The 22,364-nt window shown below is 46.2% G+C and overlaps 1 protein-coding gene across 1 annotated transcript in view; it reads right to left on the reverse strand.

The window, feature by feature from the left end:
- TAOK1 (TAO kinase 1) overlaps positions 1-22,364 on the reverse strand; it is a 103,578-nt gene that overhangs the window by 19,645 nt on the left and 61,569 nt on the right. The window contains exons 3-11 of the mRNA XM_070735472.1: positions 16,190-16,261; positions 13,164-13,265; positions 12,768-12,813; positions 11,153-11,249; positions 7,691-7,804; positions 5,904-5,995; positions 4,245-4,338; positions 566-647; positions 69-236 (exon numbers count right to left, since the gene is read on the reverse strand). Of these exons, the coding sequence (XP_070591573.1) occupies positions 69-236; positions 566-647; positions 4,245-4,338; positions 5,904-5,995; positions 7,691-7,804; positions 11,153-11,249; positions 12,768-12,813; positions 13,164-13,265; positions 16,190-16,261 (867 nt within the window). The remainder of the gene's footprint in view (positions 1-68; positions 237-565; positions 648-4,244; positions 4,339-5,903; positions 5,996-7,690; positions 7,805-11,152; positions 11,250-12,767; positions 12,814-13,163; positions 13,266-16,189; positions 16,262-22,364) is intronic.

The raw sequence follows: 22,364 nt of genomic DNA on the forward strand, positions 1-22,364 counted from the left end.
TCTGCCAGGGAAACGACCCAGCTCAGAGAGCACCAAGGAGCCCCGAGCCCATCATCCCCTCCTCCTACCTCTTCCTCCTCCTGGGCTTCCACGGCTGGTCCGTTGTGGGCCTCCTGGAAGAGAAGCTTCTTCATTTTGCGATACTGGAGGTTGTCCAGCTCTCTCACGGCGTCCTTGGTTCTCTGGATGAGGTCTATTAACACGGTTTCCGGGCGGTCTCGAACGACAAAGACGTGCTGGAAAGCGCAAGGAAAGCCGTCAGGAGTCAGCCCTCTCCCCAAGACACCCCCCCCCCCCAAGAGAAAGAAGCCCCAGGGGAGAGCCTAGATCCGGAATCCTGAAACAGGATTGAATAATAATAATAATAATAATAATAATATTGCAAAAGGCCGCTTTACTGGGATCAGCAGACATAATTCGCCGCTACATCACGCAGTCCTAGGTGCTTGGGAAGCGCCCGACTGGTGATGAAATACGAAATCCATAATAATAATAATAATAATAATAATAATAATAATAATAATAATAGATTAATATTAATAATTGGGGCCAGTGCTGGACCCACCTTCAGGAGCTCCTCGGATGTTGGTCTGTCTTGGGGGATTTTCTGGAGACAGGAATCTACAAAGTTTCGGAAATAATCAGACCTGCAGAGAGAAGGGGTGGTGGGGAGAGGAGGGGGAGAAACAATTATTTAAGTCAGGCTCCAGCCCCCAACTTCCTTTTTCTCTAGAGATTTCTACAGCCTGAGGATGAGGAGACAATAGAGGAGGGGGTGATGGGGGCTTTCTGCCCCATGTAAAGTGTGGGGAAAGACAGGTTAGCAGTAGCCCTTTTTAACAGAGCCAGAACCATATTGTCCCCCACAATCTGGGTCCTCATTTGACCCACCTCGGAAGGATGGAAGGCTGAGTCAACCTGGAGCCGGTGGTGAGATTTGAACCGCTGACCTACAGATCTACAGTCAGCTTCAGTGGCCTGCAGTGCAGCACTCTACCTGCTGCGCCACCCTGGCTCTCTTGATTGATACATAGGTAAATGATAAGATGATATACCGTATTTTTCAGAGTATAAAAGAGTATAAGACACACCTTAGTTTTGGGGGAGGAAAATAGGGAAAAGAATCTGCTTAACCAGGTATTCACCTGGCTAGCGTCCTTAGTCTGGTCAGCTTCAACACATCATTTTACCCCTTGGTTAGGGCTTAAAAAAAGCCTCATTCAGAGAGGGCAGCAATGAAAGAGCTTGCAAGAGCTGGGAACATTGTTAGCACCTGGTTAGGGCTGGAAAGAAACTTATTTGGAGCAAGTTAGAGCAATGGAAAAACCCCTGCAAAGACTTAGGGTTTGGGAAACATTCTTTGCAGAGAGAAACAATGAAAGAGCTTGCAAGGTGAGAGCTGGGAAGATCGTTAACAGCTAGTTAGGGCTTGGGGGGGGGGGGGGAGGAAGCTGCATTCAGAGTATAAGATGCACCCAAATCTTCAGCCTCTTTTAGGGAGGAAAAAGGTGCGTCTTATACTCCAAAATATACAGTAGATAGAAATATAGGTGATAGATGATAAAGCGTTTTTGATTTTTATCCCACTTTTATTATTTTTAGAACTAACTCAAGGGAGCGAAGATGTACAACAACCCTTTTCCCCACAACCTTGTGAGGTGCGTTGGGCTGAGAGAGAGACTGGCCCAAAGTCCTCCAGGTAGCTTTCATGGTTAAGGCAGGACTTGAACCCGTGGTTTATTGACAGACAGATTGATTCATAAACTACTCAAGACTCACTTATTCCGCCAGGCATGGGGGAGTTGAGATATTCCTTCCCCCTAGGCCATTACCAGTTATGCATGGTATGTTTGTGTGCATGTTTTGTTTTATAATAAGGGTTTTTAGTTGTTTTATTAATTGGATTGTTACATGTTGTTTTTTTTAATCATTGTTGTTAGCCGCCCCAAGTCTACGGAGAGGGGAGGCATACAAATCCAATAAATAAATAAGATTCATAGATAGATGAGAGTGACAAATAATAGATAATGATAAATAAGATGTTCTGCCCCAGCTGCCGACCCAAAGAACACAGCACAGAGTCTGTACAAACCTTGGTTTACTAATTAAGGGCTACTAATGAGTGTTCTTAGTAGAGACATAGAAGACTGATGGCAGAAAATGACCTCCTGGTCTATCTAGTCTGCCCTTATACTATTTCCTGTATTTTATCTTAGGATGGATAGATGTTTATCCCAGGCAGGTTTAAATTCGGTTATTGTGGATTTACCAACCACGTCTGCTGGTAGTTTGTTCCAAGGATCTCTTGTAGTTGTTCTAACACAGTTTAAATCAGTCTTTTCTGAACAAGGGCTGTTAATTATATGATTAGCACATCCATTTCTATATGTTAAATATAGGTTGACTCAGCCTTCTGTCCTTCCCAGGTCAGTAAAATGAGGACGCAGATTGTTGGGGGCAATATGTAATATGTAATATGTTAAATGATTTAGCTTTACTAGATAAATGGTCAAAGCAATGGAAACTGCAGTTTAATGTTTCCAAATGTAAAATAATGCACTTGGGGAAAAGGAATCCTCAATCTGAGTATTGCATTGGCAGTTCTGTGTTAGCAAAAACTTCAGAAGAGAAGGATTTAGGGGTGGGGATTTCTGACAGTCTCAAAATGGGTGAGCAGTGTGGTCAGGCGGTAGGAAAAGCAAGTAGGATGCTTGGCTGCATAGCTAGAGGTATCACAAGCAGGAAGAGGGAGATTATGATCCCGCTATATAGAGTGCTGGTGAGACCACATTTGGAATAATACTGTGTTCAGTTCTGGAGACCTCACCTACAAAAAGATATTGACAAAATTGAACGGGTCCAAAGACGGGCTACAAGAATGGTGGAAGGTCTTCAGCATAAAACGTATCAGGAAATACTTAATTAACTCAATCTGTATAGTCTGGAGGACAGAGGGAAAAGGGGGGACATGATCGACACATTTAAATATGTTCAGGGGTTAAATAGGGTTCAGGAGGGAAGTGTTTTTAATAGGAAAGTGAACACAAGAACAAGGGGACACAATCTGAAGTTAGTTGGGGGAAAGATCAGAAGCTACATGAGAAAATATTATTTTACTGAAAGAGTAGTAGATCCTTGGAACAAACTACCAGCAGACGTGGTAGATAAATCTAAACTAAATTTAAACATGCCTGGGATAAACATAGATCCATTGTAAGATAAAACACAGGAAATAGTATAAGGGCAGACTAGATGGACCAGGAGGTCTTTTTCTGCCGTCAGTCTTCTATGTTTCTATGTGCTTACTCTCTATGAACACTTAGAGAGAGCTGTAAAGCACTGTGAAATGGTACATAAGTCTAAATGCTATTGCTATATCAACAATTATATATCTATAATGTATAATTATAGATACATAACGTATCTATAATTCAATTCCATTAACAGCCAGCAAAAGTCCAAGGAAAAATAACTGAATTCTGACACAAAGCCTTTCAGATCACAGCAGTCTTACTGTGGTTGGCGAAACGCCCAAAAGCAATTTGCAGGAAAAATGATGCTGGAAAACAAGAGCTGAACAGACGTTTCTGAATTCAAGACAGGAAGTATAATATGAACGAAGATGTTTCCTGCAAATTGACTCCATTGTCATCATCCCTTAAATAGGCTAGGGGAAGTGGCCAATTAGAGCCAGGATGACGCAATGGTTAGAGTGCAGCCAATTGATAGTTCAGCAGTTCAAATCTCACCAGCCGCTCAAGGTTGACTCAGCCTTCCATCCTTCCAAGGTGGGTCAAATGAGGACCCAGACTGTTGGGACCGATATGCTGACTCTTTAAACCGCTTAGAGAGGGATGTAAAGCTTTGTGAAGTGGTATACATGTCTAAGTGCTATTGCTATTGCTATAAGATAGACAGACAGACATAGGTAGATAGGTAGATGGACAGAGAGGGACAAACAGAGCTAGGTAAGTGGGTGGGTGAATGGATAGATAATGTATAAACATATATAAATAGATGACAAATTGATTGACAGATATAACTAATGGTAGACATATATATGGACAGATAGATGATATATATAGAGAGATCTGATATATGTTAGAGAGAGAAGGTGAGTAGGTAGGTAGGCAGGAAGTTGACAGACAGACAAGGCAGCCAATCTGAGGAGGCTGCTCCCCCAAAGGCCTCAGTTCAGCCCCCAACATCTTCCACTCCCCCCTCCGAGACCCGCCCCGACTCACCACTCGCTGGACTGGAGGAGGGGGGATTCATTCTGCGCTATGTGATATAAGGCACTCATGGCGTTCATGTTAAACAACGGGGGCTTCCGTTCCGCTGTGCGAAAGAGAAAAGGGCGGGCTTTAGACCCTGCGGGGGACACCTCCTCTCTTGCCACCCCACTGACATCCCCCCTCCTGTCCCTCAGGCCCCCGGGGGGGAATGGGGGGAGGGATGAGAAAGACCCACGAACGCAACTGCTGCCAAGTCTCCTACTTTGCTCTTTGCCCCCACTGGAGAAAACCACCCTGTCTTAAAACAGGCAGTCGTGCCGAACAGATCGGTGAGACGTGGTGGTGATTTAGAGTAGTGGTCTCTACCCTTTTTGGCCCCAGGGACTGGCAGTGGTGACGGGAGGGGGATGGTTTCACACATGCGACCTAATCCCACACGTGTGGAAATAAAACATTTCCGTGGTTACGCGACTGATCCAGTTCTGGTTCTCAGCCCAGGGGTTTAAGATTTAGAGGATGAAGATGAGATAAGGTGAGATCCTACCTGTCTTAGTATTAATTTTAAAGGTCTAGCTCAGGGGTAGGCCAAGTGGGCTCTTCCATGACTTGTGGACTTCAACTCCCAGAGTTCTTGAGCCAATCATGCTACCTCAGGAATTCTGGGAGTTAGAAGAGCCAGCCTACCCCTGGTGTAGCTCAGTGATGGCAAAGCTATGGCACGCCCAGTGAAAATGGGCTCCCAAGTTCCGTTTCTGGCTGAGACAGCCTCCTGCAACCCTCTGCTCGCTGGCAAAGGCACCGCGGGCCCAGTCATTTACCGTTTACAGGGTGGCCGCACGGGCCAGATCCTCCTCTGACCAAGAAGACATGAGTGACAGGGAGGAGAAGAGTGTGGCAGGCAGCTCAGAAGGAGATCAATTCTCTAGCTCCTCTTTGGATTCAGAACAAGAGTTAATGATACAGCCACGCATGCGGAGAGCGATGCATAGGCAGCAACAACTGAGAGATGATTATCAAAGAAAATGAGGCCACCTGTGGTTGGGTGGGGCTGTGGTCATTAGTGAGGCTGCTTTAAAGAGCAGCCTGTGGGTTTGGCCATTGTGGAGGATTATCTGATCATTGTGTTTCGTGCCTGCTTTACTGACTTTGACCTTTGTGTGCTGATTTTCCCTCGCTTTGAAACTAACCCAGAGCAAAGTGTGTGTCACTTTGTGAAAGAAGAAGGACTGTGAATTGCCTCACAGCTGCAAGCTAAGTATCTCAGAACTGATAAGGGACTTGTACAAATTACCAGTTTGTTTGGAGACGAGGGCTCTTGGCTATACTAAAAGAGGGCTTAGGTTAAGGGAATTTTCATTATAAAGAACATTGTTTTGAATTTTCAAATGTGTGTGTGTCTGAAATTTGAGCTTGGCCCTCCTGTTTTAAGGTCTGACATTTTAATCCTATCACTGTTTGATTCTGTTATTTATGGAGTTCTAAGCTGAAATATGCTTGGTAGAGAGATGGGCTGCCTAACAATTTAAATTGTTTCCTTTCTGGCTTTGGGATGGTCTCTTCGAACGGTGTGCAGCTATTGTTGACCCCTGTGTGCCTGCCGATGGCTGATTTGTCTAGCAGCGGGTCAAAGAGAAGCCAGAGACCCCAGATGACCCACAGGGGGCTCACCTAATTCAATGCAGGTGATCCCAAGAGACCACACGTCAACTTTACCATCATACTGCCCTTCGTCCATGGCCAGGATCACTTCTGGGGCCATCCTAAAAAGCAAACGGAAAGACACAACGTTAAGCGCCAACAGCCAGATCCACCAGCAAAGAGTTCAATTAGCTGTTTTAAACTGCACATGCCGTTTACGCACGCATCTTCCCACAGGTTGGCAGTTGGCAACTGGATGTGACCTAGCTCTGCCTAGTTCAACTTGGCGCCTCACAGGCCCCTCCTAACAAAATCCGTCCCCCCCCCCCTTCCTGGCTGTCCACAAGGACTCTGCTAACTGGCTCGACGTTCCAACCGGGGCGTCCCATTTTGGAGGTGGTCAGTAGATCAGAAGATCCCACCTCCACCCTGTTTATCAACTGCGTAGAACGGCAATCCAAAGTAATGGATTGTTCTATGATAACGTTTAAATCCTCTTCATGTTTTTTGATGCTTAAATATGTTTCACTTTATGACACCGTGACCTGCCCAAAATCAAGCAAGCGGAAGGTGGGAGTTGAAAGGGAGATGGGTGGCATATAAGTTTAGTAAGTAAATAATTTTAAACAATTTAATTAATACATTAATAATTTGGTCAATAACTTTAATAATATTCTGCCGCACGAATCCCAGCGACCGGCTAGGTCCCACAGAGTTGGCCTTCTCCGGGTCCCGTCAACTAAACAATGTCGTTTGGCGGGACCCAGGAGAAGAGCCTTCTCTGTGGCGGCCCCGACCCTCTGGAACCAGCTCCCCCCCGGAGATCATCTTCCTTGCCTTTCGTAAAGTTTTTAAGACCCATCTCTGCCGTCAGGCATGAGGGAACTGAGACATCTCCCCCGGGCCTATACAGTTTATACATGGTATGTTTGTGTGTATGCTTGCTTTTAATAATGGGGTTTTTAGTGTTTTTTTTAATTATTAGATTTGTTCTTACATTGTCTTTGTTATTGTTGTGAGCCGCCCCGAGTCTACGGAGAGGGGCGGCATACAAACCTAATAAATAATAATAATAATAATAATAATAATAATAATAATAATAATAATAATAAATCATTCAGCCGAACCTTCAGCTCTTAGCCCAGGGGAACCTATTGCAACAGGGTTGGCCTTCTCCAGGTCCTATCGGCTAAATAATCGCAACCGGTGGGACCGTGGAGGAGGGCCTTCTCTGTGGTGGGTCCTCCTCTCTGGAACCAGCTACTCCTGGAGATTCGTACTGTCCCCAACCTACTGGCCTTCCGAAAGGCCTTGACAACCTGGCTTTGCCGGCAGGCCTGGGGCCATTAAGCTATTCCACTCAGCTCCGGCCAAAAGGAATGAATGTGTTTAATGAATGAATGTTGAAGGATTTTACATTGTTATACAGTAGTACCTCTAGATACGAGTTTAATTCGTTCCAGAACTGAGGTCGTATTTCGATCAACTCGTATCTCGAACAAACGAATGCCTTTAGCCTGTTTTTCCCTGCCGAGATAACCAGAAGCAAGGATTCTTGCGCCACCTAGTGGAAGCTCGGCTCGTATCCCGAATTTGAGCTTAGGTATCGAACAGAAATTTCGCTCCTGTCGTGGCTCGTAACTTGGAATACTTGCATGTGGAGCAGCTCGTATCTAGAGGTACTATTGTACTGTTTTATGCTATTTATATTGCTTATTTTATACTGTTTACATTATTTGTTCGCCGCCCAGAGTCCGAAAGGAGTTGGGTGGCTGATAAATGTAATAAATTAAATTAAATTAATTTAATTAATTTACCAGTAAGGAGTTCCCACAAATGAATTGGCAGGGGAGGCGATGGAAGCCGATCCAAAATCAGCAAGCTTCACCTGTCCGGGTTCTGTCAGTAGAATGTTTCCTGCCTTGATGTCCCTGGGAACGAAAGGAAGGAAAGCCACACGTTTACCCACAAGGGGAAAAAATAGAATACGAGTAGTTCCTGACTGTGATGCCGCTGTATAGAGCGCTGGTGAGACCCCATTTGGAATAATACTGTGTCCAGTTCTGGAGACCTCACCTACAAAAAGATACTGACAAAATTGAAAGGGTCCAAAGACGGGCTACAAGAATGGTGGAAGGTCTTAAGCATAAAACGTATCAGGAAAGACTTCATGAACTCAATCTGTATAGTCTGGAGGACAGAAGGGAAAGGGGGGACATGATCGAAACATTTAAATATGTTAAAGGGTTAAATAAGGTTCAGGAGGGAAGTGTTTTTAATAGGAAAGTGAACACAAGAACAAGGGGACACAATCTGAGGTTAGTTGAGGGAAAGATCAGAAGCAACGTGAGTAAATATTATTTGACTGAAAGAGGAGTAGATGCTTGGAGCAAACTTCCAGCAGACGTGGTTGGTAAATCCACAGTCACTGAATTTAAACATGCCTGGGATAAACATATATCCATCCTAAGATAAAATACAGGAAATAGTATAAGGGCAGACTAGATGGACCAGGAGATAGCAAAGACCTTAAGACCTCCCACCATTCTTGTAGCCCGTCTTTGGACCCGTTCAATTTTGTCAATATCTTTCTGTAGGTGAGGTCTCCAGAATTGGACACAGTATTATTCCAAATGTGGTCTCACCAGCGCTTGGAATACTGTGTTCAGTTCTGGAGACCTCACCTACAAAAAGATATTGAATATAATATAATATAATATAATATAATATAATATAATATAATATAATATAATATAATATAATATAATATAATAAATATAATATAATATAATATAATATAATATAATATAATAGAACAGAATTCTTTATTGACCAAGAATGATTGGACACACAAGGGATTTGTCTCTGGTTTATATGCTCTCAGTGTACATAAAAGAAAAGATACATTTGTCAAGAATATGGAAAAAAATAGAATAGAATAGAATAGAATGTTTGTGTGTGGGAGAGAGAGAGAGAGAGAGAGATTTTGTCGCATTATCCCTACTTTGCGGAAATTCGTTTATTGTGAGTGGTCCTCGAACGTGACACCCGCGATAAATGAGGGACCACTGTCCTTGTAATTAACACGCACAGGTGGATAATTTTCTAAAATCTAAAGTTCGTTTCACAATTTATTTCTAGAAAAGAAAAACACAGCATTTTTTAAATATCCCAATAAATGGTGATGACGCCCCATTCTGTCTCTGCAAAAGAGAATTTATTTATAGCGGGCTGTGCCTCTCTTTGGCTCCCTTTCCCTCTCTGCGGGCCCTACCATGCGAGTTCAGCAAAACTCTGGATGGAGAAGTAGAAAACAGCTGGTTCAGAAGGTCCAAAAATAGAACATAGAATAACCGGAGGGATCTTAGAGGGCATCTAGTCCAACCCCCTGATGGAGCAAGAGACCATTCCAAACCAATGGCTCTTCCAGTCTGTTCTTGAAAGCCTCCTCTGATGGTTCACCCACAACTTCTAGAGGCAAGTTGTTCCACTGATTAATTGTGGAACAACTTTATAATTCAAAATTCACTGTTGGGAAATTTCTCCTTTAATTCCAGGTTGCTTCACTCTTTGATTAGTTTCCGTCCATTGTTTCTTGTCCTAGGGTCTTTGGGGAATAGTAGACACCCTCTTCTTTGGGGCAGCTATTCAAATATGGAAAGACTGCTATCACGTCACCCCTGGTCCTCCTTTTCATTAGACTGGACCAATAGTCAATTCCAGCAACCATTCTTCATAGGTTTTACCTTCCAGTCCCCTAATCCAGTGTTTCCCAACCTTGGCAACTTGAAGATATTTGGACTTCAACTCCCAGAATTCCCCAGCCAGCAAATGCTGGCTGAGGAATTCTAGTAGTTGAAATCCAAATATCTTAAAATTGCCAAGGTTGGGAAACACTGCCCTAATCATCTTGGTTGCTCTTCTCCACACTTTTTCTAGGGTCTCCACATCCTTTTTGCATTGTGGATCCTTTCCCTCTCCTCTTTGTCCTTCCTTTCTTCTCCTCCCTCCCTCCCTCCCCTCTCTCTCTCTCCATCCATCCATCCATCCATCCATCCATCCATCCATCCATCCATCCATAGAATTGCAGTGCTGGCAGGACCTTGGAGATCTTCTCGTTGCATGATGATGAACTTATGGCACACATGCCACAGGTGGCACACAGAGCCCTCTCTGTGGGTACGTGAACTATTCTTCGTATGTTTTAGCCTCCATTTATCCCCTCATCCTCTTCGTTGCTTTTCTCTGCACTTTTTCTAGAGTCTCAACATCCTTTTTACGTCATGGTGACAAAAACAGAATGCCACATTCCAAGTGTGTCCTTTCCAAGGCCTTATAAAGTGGTATTAACACTTCGCATGATCTTGATTCTCTCCCTCTGTTAATACAACCGACCGAGGATTTCATTCATTTTATAATGTTTTGGGCTGGTTCGCCATAAGAGGGCGCCAGTGCTCCTTCCCTCAATGATGCTTTAAGGCTCATTCACTTCTGCTTTGCCTTGAGGGGGAGTGTACTTGCTTAGTGCTTGTGTTGGCTTAGTGCTTGTCATGGATTGTTTCTGTTTTGTATATATGTAAACACTTATTCAGCATAACTAAGTCTGTGTCTTTTTATTTGGCTTTACCACACATCCACACTTTGTTAAAATTCTCTGCTCAGTGTATGTCAAAGGTCTCATAGCCTAGCTATACCGAGACACACCAACAGTTTTTTCCTTGCCTAAGTATAGGACATTTCCTTTTTATCTACGTTGAATGTTCATTTTGTGATGTTACAGCAGGAATCAAGGCAAGGAGAGACACACAGACACATAGGACCAGAATACCTCCGAGACTGCCTCCTGCCGCACGAATCCCAGCGACCGATTAGGTCCCACAGAGTGGGCCTTCTCCGGGTCCCGTCAACTAAACAATGTCGGTTGGCGGGCCCCAGGGGAAGAGCCTTCTCTGTGGCGGCACCAGCTCTCTGGAACCAACTCCCCCCGGAGATCAGAACTGCCCCTACTCTTCCTGCCTTCCGTAAACTCCTCAAAACCCACCTTTGCCGTCAGGCATGGGGAAATTAAACATCTCCCCCTGGGCACGTTTAATTTATACATGGTATGCTTGTGTGTGTGTCTGTTAGTATATGGGGTTTTTTTAATCTTTAAATATTTTAATTAATTGGATTACTTATGATTTGTTTCACTTGTTGTGAGCCGCCCCGAGTCTTCGGAGAGGGGCGGCATACAAATCCAAATAATAAATAAATAAATAAATAAATAGTAAAGGACTCACCGGTGGATCAGGTTGTGGGAATGCAAATAGGCCAATCCTTGGAGAGCACCATGGGTGATGGCAGCAATTTCCACTTCTTGCAATGGCTTTTTATGAACTGGAGGAAAGAGAGGCACTGTTAGCAGGGGCAGTGATGGCATTAAACCAGGGAGTCCAGCCTTGGCAACTTTTAGGAAGGGAGGGCTTCAATTCGCAGGTGGCTGGGAAATTCTGGGAACTGAAGTCCACCCGTTTGAAAATTGCCAGGTTAGGGAACCCTCATTTCAAGATTTCCTCTTCAGCCACACAGCCTAAATTCAAGCCACCCAATGATAGTTTAGGTAATCTTAGAGAGAGGGTCCGCAACTTGGGCGTCCTCCTCGATCCACAGCTTCACATTAGAGAACCATCTTTCGGCTGTGGCGAGGGGGGCGTTTGCCCAGGTCCGCCTGGTGCACCAGTTGTGGCCCTATTTGGACCGGGACTCACTGCTCACAGTCCCTCATGCCCTCATCACCTCGAGGCTCGACTCCTGTAACGTGCTCTACATGGGGCTACCTTTGAAGAGTGTTCGGAAACTTCAGATCATGCAAAATGCAGCTGCGAGAGCAATCATGGGCTTCCCTAAATATGCCCACGTCACACCAACACTCCGCAGTCTACATTGGTTGCCGATCAGTTTCCGGTCACAATTCAAAGTGTTGGTTATGACCTATAAAGCCCTTCATGGCACCAGACCAGATTATCTCAGGGACCGCCTTCTGCTGCACGAATCCCAGCGACCAGTTAGGTCCCATAGAGTGGGCCTTCTCCGGGTCCCATCAACTAAACAATGTTGGTTGGCGGGACCCAGGGGAAGAGCCTTCTCTGTGGTGGCCCCAGCCCTCTAGAACCAACTCCCCCCAGAGATTAGAATAGCCCCCACCCTCCTTGCCTTTCGTAAGCTCCTCAAAACCCACCTCTGCCATCAGGCATGGGGGAACTAAGATATTCTTTCCTCCTAGGCTTCTACAATTTATGCATGGTATGTTTGTATGTATGATTGGTTTTATAACAAGCGTTTTTAGCTGTTTTAGTATTGGATTTTTATATTCTGTTTTTATCACTGTTGTTAGCCGCCCCGAGTCCACGGAGAGGGGCGGCATACAAATCCAATCAATCAATCAATCAATAAATAAATAAATAAATCTTCAATCTCTTATGAAGCCCATGGATGGATACATGCTCTTTTTGCTGAACACTGCAAGAATAATATTAAATAAAGGTAAAATATTATTTAAATAATAGTTAAGGAAAGAAACAGATTAGAAATATTCCTGGAAGTAGGACAAAAACATTTTTTTTAAAAAAAAAAACACCCAGCTGAATTCACCAATCATTATAATGTAATTCCATGTACATCAGTTTTTAATATATTTTTTAATGTTTTGTTGCTTGATATATTGTGATGTCTAAGTCACTGTGGCTTACAGATCACGATTTATAGAAATTCAGTGTATTCAACAAGCCACTATTTAGTAAACTTGGCAACACGACACATCTATTATTAAAGTCTGAGAAACTGTCTCTAATATGTTGTCTAAGTCTTAATTTTTTCCTATAATTAATTAGGGTTCATTAAAAAAAATGAACTTACCTTCTAGTAAATCTGATGCTGACCCTAAACAATATTCCATAACAAGCTGCAGCACATGGAAAGAAAAAAGAATTGTTAAGAGGGCAGCACAGGTGGCGGAGAAAGAAAGATTTCGATAGGTTTCCTAACTCTCTTTCATTTTCACCAGCTTGTTCTATGCAGTTTCCCTATAGCCAATATTCTCACATTCATTTTTGTTTTGAGTTTTATTTGTTTTTAAGTTTTATTACTTTTTATTTATCTACGTTCCCCTCTCTCAGCCCAACCCAACCTCACAGGGCCGTTGTGAGGAGGAGAAAGAAGCATCAGATATGTTTGCTGCCTTCCGTTGTTTTACAGAAATAATAAAGGCGGGATACTAATAAAATCAAAGGACTAAAATAAATATTGGCTCACCCATGCTGTATGGTCCCGCAGGTAGCAGCCTTTGTACTCTATACTGTTCGGATGCTGAATCCGTTGGAGGAATTTCACTTCCTTAATGATATCCTGCCATTTCTGTAGGAGATAAAAAAGGAGCCGCTTTGTAAGAGGGCAGGAAAACTTTAAAAAGAAGAACGAGTCATCGAATCCAGGAAGCTGAACATGTGGGCAACCAAGGACAAATTCATTCTAATTCTCTGCCCAGAAGGGTAGGTAGGGCTGTTACCAGAAATAAAAATAATAAATTCATGCGCAGAACGGGAACTTACTTACTTACTTACTTACTTACTTACTTACTTACTTACTTACTTACTTACTTACTTACTTACTTACTTACTTACCGTACTTACTTACTTACTTATTTATTGGATTTGTATGCCGCCCCTCTCCGCAGACTCGGGGCAGCTAACAACAGTAATAAAAAACAGCATGTAAATCCAATACTAAAACAACTAAAAAACCCTTATTGTAAAACCAAACATCCATATACACAAACTTACCATGCATGAATTGTAGAGGCCTAGGGAGAAAGGAATATCTCATTTCCCCCATGCCTGATGGCAGAGGTGGGTTTTAGGGAGCTTACGAAAGGCGAGGAGGGTGGGGGCAATTCTAATCTCTGGGGGGAGTTGGTTCCAGAGGGCCGGGGCCGCCACAGAGAAGGCCCTTCCCCTGGGGCCCGCCAAAAGACATTGTTTTGTTGACGGGACCCGGAGGAGGCCCACTCTGTGGGACCTAACTGGTCGCTGGGATTCGTGCGGCAGAAGACGGTCCCGGTGCCATGAAGGGCTTTGCATTGTGACCGGAAACTGATCGGCAACCAATGCAGACTGCGGAGTGTTGGTGTGACATGGGCATTTTTGGGAAAGGCCATGATTGCTCTCACAGCTGCATTCTGCACGGTCTGGAGTTTTCGAAACTTGCTTTCTGAAATGTTTAGTTTGACCAAAATTTTAATCTCCCAACTTTGTTATATATTTCCATATGCACACACACAAACAGACACAGTGTTTTCTGTTGAACCATGTGGTATACCCAGTTTTGGGCAGCAAGGGGGATGGCGTGGAACACTGTTCCACCGGCGGAAATGAAGCTGCATGTGCAGCTTCATCACCGCCAGCAGTGAACGCGCGTGCACGCGAAATTCGGCCTCTGTGCATGTGCAGCAGCTGAATCTCACCGTCCCACCCAGGAAGGAGAGCGGCTCGCCGGGGAGACGACGTGGCTCCCGCTTCGCCTGCTCGCCAGAGTCTCCCCGATGATCTGCAAGTGGGGGAAGAGGGAGCCACGTCGTCTCCCCAACAAGCTGCTCTCCTTCCTGCAGGATTTCTTCCTTCTGGTGGCTGCTGGGCGGGATGGACCGCCACTGCCGTCACCGTGTAGGACCCAGGCCACTGGCTGCCGGCTGGCTGTATCAGCAGAGGCGCCCCGGTTAGTCCTGCTCCCAGGCCACCAAAAGGAAGAAATCTGCCGCACGAATCCCAGCAACCGGTTAGGTCCCACAGAGTTGGCCTTCTCCGGGTCCCATCGACTAAGCAATGTCGTTTGGTGGGACCCAGGAGAAGAGCCTTCTCTGTGGCGGCCCCGACCCTCTGGAACCAGCTCCCCCCGGAGATCAGAGTTGCCCCCACCCTCCTTGCCTTTCGCAAGCTCCTTAAAACCCACCTCTGTCGTCAGGCATGGGGGAACTGAGATATTCCCTCCCCACTAGGCTTATAGAATTTATACATGGTATGTTTGTATGTATGATTGGTTCTTTAAATTGGGGTTTTTTAGATTGTCTTTTAATATTAGATTTGTTTACATTGTCTTTTTTATATTGTTGTTAGCCGCCCCGAGTCTTCAGAGAGGGGCGGCATACAAATCTAATAAATGAATGAATGAATGAATGAATGAATGAATGAATAAAATAAATAAATAAATAAATAAATAAAAATAAATTAAATAAATTAAAATAAATTAAAATAAATTAAAATAAAATAAATAAATACTAACCGGGGCGCCTCTGCCAATGCAGCCAGCCAGCAGTCACAGGGCTGGGTCCTCTGCGGCAACGGCGGTCCATCCCGGCAGTGGTCCCATCCCAGTGGGAAGAAATCCTTCCCTTCCTGCAGGATTTCTTCCTGCTGGTGGCTCCCGGGAGAGATGGCTTCAGCCCATGACTCTGCACATGCACAGGAACTTGAAGGGTGGGCGTGCGTGCGCCCCCTTCACGAGCGTTCCAGTAGGGCCGTGAATGGCTGCCCGTTACTGGGTACCCCCAAATATGGGAGGGGGCATACTGCTTCCTTTCGCCTTCGGGCCCAATCCAGGGGCCATGCGGGCAGTGTCTTCTCATGGCAAACCATTTTTCTATCTATACACACCCAGAAGGGCACGGCTGGCTGATCAGAAGGCTTTGTCACTGGCGTTTAAGGGGTGACTTGATCAAAGTGTATAAAAATGGGGGGGGCGGGGGGAATTAAAAAATGGGATAGAAAAGGTGGATGGAGAAAAATTGTTTTCTCTATCACAGGAAACCAGGACGAGGGGAAACTCCCTAAAGCTCATAGGTGAGAAAGCGAGGGCAAATAAAGGGAAACATTTCTTCACCCAGAGGGGTCCTTGGTTTATGGAGGTCGTGACAGCTGTCAGCCTGGATAGCTTCAAGGCAGCATTAGACAGATTCATGGATGCCAAATGTATCAGAGGTGGTTATTGAAATGGATGTCCATGTGCCGCCTCTATGTTGGTTGAGGCAGGCAGGGTTCCCTTGGGTCCCATTTGTTGGGGTCAAGGGAAAGTCTTACTACTCTTTCTGCTCAAGATCCCCATGGACAATTGGGGGGCCACTGTGGGCCACAGAATTCTGGACTCCATGGGCTTTGGCCCCATTCAGCAGGGCTCTGCTTATGTCCTTATGTCACATTTCCCATGTGCTTAATTCTTCTGGCCGGTTTCCTTCCTCAAGGCAGGCAGGATTTTAACCCAACAGGCACCCAAGGACCTTGTTCACTTACCTCGTTTGATTGCTTCCCACTGTAAGACATTTTCTTGATGGCCACCACTTCGTTGGTGCGCACATCCCGTGCCTGCAAGACCAAAAAACAGAAAAAAGTTTGGGGGTGGTCTCGCCCAAAAGCTCTACTCGCTGAAAACCTCACTGGACAAAGGGGGCGCCATCCATCCATTCCCCAGGAGGAGGATGTGTTAGCCGGGGGGGCGCAGCAGGTAGAGTGCAGTACTGCAGGCCACTGAAGCTGACTGTAGATCTGCAAGTCAGCGGTTCAAATCTCATCACCGGCTTGACTCAGCCTTCCATCCTTCCCAGGTGGGCCAAATGAGGACCCGGATTGTGGGGGCAAGGTGCTGGCTCAGTTAAAAAGTGCTAGTGCTAACGTGTTGTAAGCTGCCCTGAGTCTAAGGAGAAGGGTGGCATAAAAATCAAATAAATAAATAATAACAATTTAATAATAATAATTTATTAATTTGCATGCTGCCCGTCTCCAAAGACTCGGGGTGGCTCACAACAGTAATAAAAACAGTGTAATAAATAATACATAAATACATAACCTTTTCGTACCACTAAGTGCCAAAAAGTTCACACTGAAATTGTCGCACACACGTGTGCTCATCAGGGCCACGTTCCCAAAAGCTGAACTTACTGGGTTCTACTGCACATGGCCATCACACACGCGCAGGGAGGGTTTTGACACTGCGTGTGTGCATAGGGATCATGCTCTTGGAAAGCCGAATTTCCAGGTTCTGGCACACATGGTGCAGCTGACAATCAGCTGGCCAGCCTGCATGCCCACACTGATTTTCAGCACTGCTGCCTGCGCAAAGGGCAGCTGATCATCCCACACACACACATACGCCGCCAGAAACCTGGAAGACAAACATGCAAGGCTGTGCTTGCCAGGCAACATAGCTTCATGCGCCACTTTGGGTACGCATGCCATAGAAACATAGAAGACTGACGGCAGAAAAAGACCTCATGGTCCATGTCATCTGCCCTTATACTATTTCCTGTATTCTATCTTAGGATGGATATATGTTTATCCCAGGCATGTTTCAATTCAGTTACTGTGGATTTACCAACCACGTCTGCTGGAAGTTTGTTCCAAGGATCTACTACTCTTTCAGTAAAATAATATTTTCTCATGTTGCCTTTGATCTTTCCCCCAACTAACTTCAGATTGTGTCCCCTTGTTCTTGTGTTCACTTTCCTATTAAAAACACTTCCCTCCTGAACCTTATTTAACCCTTTCACATATTTAAATGTTTCGATCATGTCCCCACTTTTCCTTCTGTCCTCCAGACTAGACAGATTGAGTTCATGAAGTCTTTCCTGATACGTTTTATGCTGAAGACCTTCCACCATTATTGTAGCCCGTCTTTGGGCCCGTTCAATTTTGTCAATATCTTTTTGTAGGTGAGGTTTGCCATCACGGGTATGGGGTCTCCTGTTTGGGCAGTAGAAGACCTCCATGGTCCCTTCCCATTCTGTTTTTCTCTTATGGAAAGTGTATCATCTTTTACCCCCTTTTCCTTCCTTTCCTTCCCTCCTTTTCCCCCTTTCTCTTTGTCCCCATCTTTTCCCCTTTCCCCTTTTCCTTCCTTCCTTATGTGAAGGTTCAATCTAGTGGATGTTTTTGCTAAATGCCATACGCGCATTTGGTCAGCCCCTGCTTGGAGACGGAATTTAAAGATGTTGGACCTAGCTCGCTTTGTGACTACGTTGGGATTCTCAGCTGATTGCTCTTTTACGGAGGAATCACTGAGTCTGTCATCTGCACCTCTATCACTGCCTGGTTTGGTGCTGCAACCCAACAGGACCGACATAGACTTCAGAGGAGAATCAGAACTGCAGAAAAAAACAATGGCTGCCAACCTGCCTTCCCTTGAGGACCTGTAGACTGCACGAGTCAAAAAGAGGGCGGGGGAAATATTGACTGACCCTTCGCGTCCTGGACATCAACCGTTTCAACTCCCACCCACAAAACGTCGCTATAGAGCACTGCACACCAAGACAACTAGGCACGAGAACAGTTTTTTCCCTACGCCATCACTCTGCTAAACAAATAATTCCCTCAACAATGTCAAACTATTTACTAAGTCTGCACTTCTATTCTACTAGTTTTTCTCATCATTCCTATCATCCTTTTCCTCCCACTTAGGACTGTAGGACTGTAACTTATTGCTTGTATCCTAAGATTTTTATTAATATTGCTTCTTCATTGCTTATTTGACCCTTATGACAATCATTGTTGTACACCACATGATTCTTGACAAATGTATATTTTCTTTTATGTACGCTGAGAGCATATGCACCAAGATAAATTCCTTGTGTGTCCAATCACACTTGGCCAACTGCTAGCTGCAGCTTGGCAGTTCAAATCTCACCGGCTTAACATCGGACTCAGTCTTCTGTCCTTCTGAGGTCACTAAAATCTTTGGGGGCAAGAGGCTGATTCTGTAAACCGCTTAGAGAGGCTGTAAATGCACTGTGAAGCTATGCATAGAGACATAGAAACATAGAAGATTGACCGCAGAAAAAGACCTCCTGGTCCATCTAGTCTGCCCTTATACTATTTTCTGTATTTTATCTTAGGATGGATATATGTTTATCCCAGGCATGTTTAAATTAAATATATAGTGTTCCCTCGATTTTCACAGGTTCGAACTTCGCGAAAAGTCTATACCACGGTTTTTTCAAAAATATTAATTAAAAAAATACTTCGCCATTTCCCCCCCTATACCACGATTTTTTCTGCCCGATGACGTCATATGTCATCGCCAAACATTCATCCACCTTTAATAAATATTTTTTTAATAAACTTTAATAAATAAACATGGTGAGTAATAATCTAAATGGTTGCTAAGGGAATGGGAAATCGCAGTTTAAGGGTTTAAAGTGTTAAGGGAAGGCTTGTGATACAGTCCATAGCCAAAAATAGTGTATTTACTTCCGCATCTCTACTTCGCGGAAATTCGACTTTCACGGGCGGTCTCGGAACGCATCCCCTGCAAAAAGTGAGGGAACACTGTAATGCATAAGTCTACGTGCTACTGCTATGTCTCCAGTGTCTAAGAGGAGCAACAAATATTGTGGCAATTATTCTGTGCTACACAATCTGTTGCCAGAGGCCAGGTGGGCGGTGGGAGGGGGGGGGGGCTTTCTTATGCTAAGGCCTGTTAAAGCAGGAGCTCTGAGCCGAGATTCCTAACAAAGAAGCTTGCAACTAACTCTGGAGGGCTGATGGAAAGGGCTGGGCTTGGCCAGGCCCCATCCAGGAGCAAAAATGCGAGATATTCTTAATGCAGGCTGGGCACCAGGAACCGCAGCATTGGCAGAATCCAGCCAGAACACTGACTGTGCAGCGCCAACATGATGTAATAGCTAGGGAAGATCACGCATGGGGTGGAGGGGGGGGAGGAGAGCTGCTTGTTTTTTAAGCCCTCAATGCAGCCCTTTCATCCAATCTGCCTCATCATTGCTCGGAGCTGCAGAGCCCCAGGAGGGCAGGGCGGAGGTTGGGCGGTCCGAAGTTGTGGGCAAGAGCCACACCAGGAAGATTGTTAGATGCTTAGCCCTCCACCCCTCTCCCTGGCAATTGGCAGGACACCCCACCCCCACCCCCCCCACCCCCTCAATTGCCACCTCCTGAAAAACAGAACAAGGCCTTATATTTAAATATATTAAAGGGTTAAATAAGGTCCAGGAGGGAAGTGTTTTTAATAGGAAAGTGAACACAAGAACAAGGGGACACAATCTGAAGTTAGTTGGGGGAAAGATCGAAAGCAACGTGAGTAAATATTATTTCACTGAAAGAGTAGTAGATCCTTGGAACAAACTTCCAGCAGACATGGTTGGTAAATCCACAGTAACTGAATGTAAACATGTCTGGGATAAACATATATCCATTGTAAGATAAAATACAGGAAATAGTATAAGGGCACACGAGATGGACCATGAGGTCTTTTTCTGCCGTCAGACTTCTATGTTTCTATATTTTTTACTTGACTGTAAAAAATATGACTTCAGTAACCGAGTTGTCGAAGCGTGGAACTCATTACCAGACTCCATAGTGTCATCCCCAAACCCCCAACACTTTACCCTTAGATTATCTACTGTTGACCTATCCAGATTCCTAAGAGGTCAGTAAGGGGCGAGTACAAGTGCACTAGAGCAGTGGTCCCCAAAGTTTTTTCCACCAGGGACCAGTTTCAGCAAGACAATTTTTCTATGGCCCAGTGGGGGCGGAAAGGGGCGTGGTTGGGGGCGGGATTAAGCATAGGGGTGCTGGTCCTCCCCGCCCCTCTTTCCCGCCATCGTCCTGTGGCCGGCAGAACCTGCCTCCCAAGCCCTCTTGCCCAGCGGGAGCTAAGCGCTGGAGAGAGGGGGTCAGGCTGGCCCTCCTGCCTCCCCCCAGCCAAAAACGCAAAAGCGCCCCGCAGCAGAAGCCAAAAGAGGCTTGAGCCTCTCGGTCCTTCCCGCCCCTCTGTCCCATCCATCGTCCTGTGGCCGGCAGAACCTGCCTCCCGAGGCCTCTTGCCCGACGGGAGGCGAAGCGCTGGAGGGAGGGGGTGGCGGCATGAGGGCCGGCAGCTGCTGACTCCACGGACCGGTGCAACATGCCCCGCGGCCCGGTACTGGTCCGCAGCCCGGTGGTTGGGGACCCCTGCACTAGAGTGCCTTCCGTCCCCTGTCCTATTGCTCTCCTATATCTCCTATACCTTTCTTCTATTCCTATATCTCTTCTTCTATTCTTTCATTGATATGTTCTATTCCTATAACTTCTCTTCTTTCTTAGATATACTGTATTTTAGTATGAGTATCTCCTCTATAACCTTCATCATGTACAGTGGTACCTCAAGATACGAACCTAATTGGTTCCAGGGGGAGGTTCGTAACACGAAAGGTTCGTAAGACGAAACATTGTTTCCCATAGGAAACAATGTAAAGTCAATTAATCCGTGCAACAACAAAAAAAAAAAACGCAAAAAAAACGCTGCCGCCCAGCTGTCACCTTTTAAAACAGCCCGGGGGCTGTTTTAAAAGGTGACAGCCGGGCGGGGGGGCTTCCCAGCAGCCTCCGAACCCCGAACCCGGAAGTTCGGCAAAAGTTCGGGGTTTGGGAGGCTCCGGGCCGCATTCGCCTTCCTCCGCCACCAGCAGCATCCAGCTCTTCCTCCGCTTCTCGCTTCTCTACAAAATGACAGCTGGGCGGAGGCTGGCAGTGGCGGAGGAAGGCGAATGCGGCTTGGAAGCTGGGAGGGGGGCGGAACGTCTTTGGCCACTTAGCTCTTCCTCCGAAAGAAAAGCATGGAGGCTGCCTCTCTCCTCCCATATTCCGCCCCCCTCCCAGCTTCCAAGCCGCATTTGCCTTCCTCCGCCGCCGCCAGGCTCCGCCCGGCTGTCATTTTGTAGAGAAGCGAGAAGCGGAGGAAGAGCTGGATGCTGGCGGCGGCGGAGGAAGGCGACTGCGGCTTGGAAGCTGGGAGGGGGGCGGAATATGGGAGGAGAGAGGCAGCCTCCACGCTTTCCTTTCGGAGGAAGAGCTAAGTGGCCAAAGACGTTCCGCCCCCCTCCCAGCTTCCAAGCCGCATTTGCCTTCCTCCGCCGCCGCCAGCATCCAGCTCCTCCTCCTCTTCTCGCTTCTCTACAAAATGACAGCCGGGCGGCGGCGCGGAGGTTGGCGGCGGCGGGGGTGCGTGGAAGAGGTCCGTGGGAGAACTGGGGGGAGCCACAGCCACCGCCCCGTGGAAGGGACCTGGCTGGGAAGCTCCCAAAGGTGATCTTTGCGGGGGCCCCAGGAGAGCAAGCAGCAGGCGCCGCCTCCAGCCTCCGTGCCGCTGCCCAGCTGTCATCTTGTAAAGAAGCAAGAAGAGGAGGTGCTGGATGCCGCTGGTGGTGGAGGAAGGCGAATGTGGCTGGGGGAAAGGCAGGCGGTCCAGCGCTTCACCTGCCTCCCAGCCGAAAGGCAAAGCCGCGCAGCTCCACAGCCGCCGAAGAACTGCCTCCTGCCTGCCCCCGCTCTTCTGCCGACCACAGGCGATGGGTGGGACAGAGGGGCGGGGTTAAGCCTCCTTCGGCGGCTGTGGAGCTGCACGGCTTTGCCTTTTGGCTGGGAGGGCAGGCGAAGCGCCGGAACTCCTGCCTTTCCCCCAGCCAAAACCCCAAATGTCTCC

Source organism: Erythrolamprus reginae, chromosome 1, assembly GCF_031021105.1.
Source record: "Erythrolamprus reginae isolate rEryReg1 chromosome 1, rEryReg1.hap1, whole genome shotgun sequence".
Taxonomy (NCBI): Eukaryota; Metazoa; Chordata; class Lepidosauria; order Squamata; family Dipsadidae; genus Erythrolamprus; species Erythrolamprus reginae.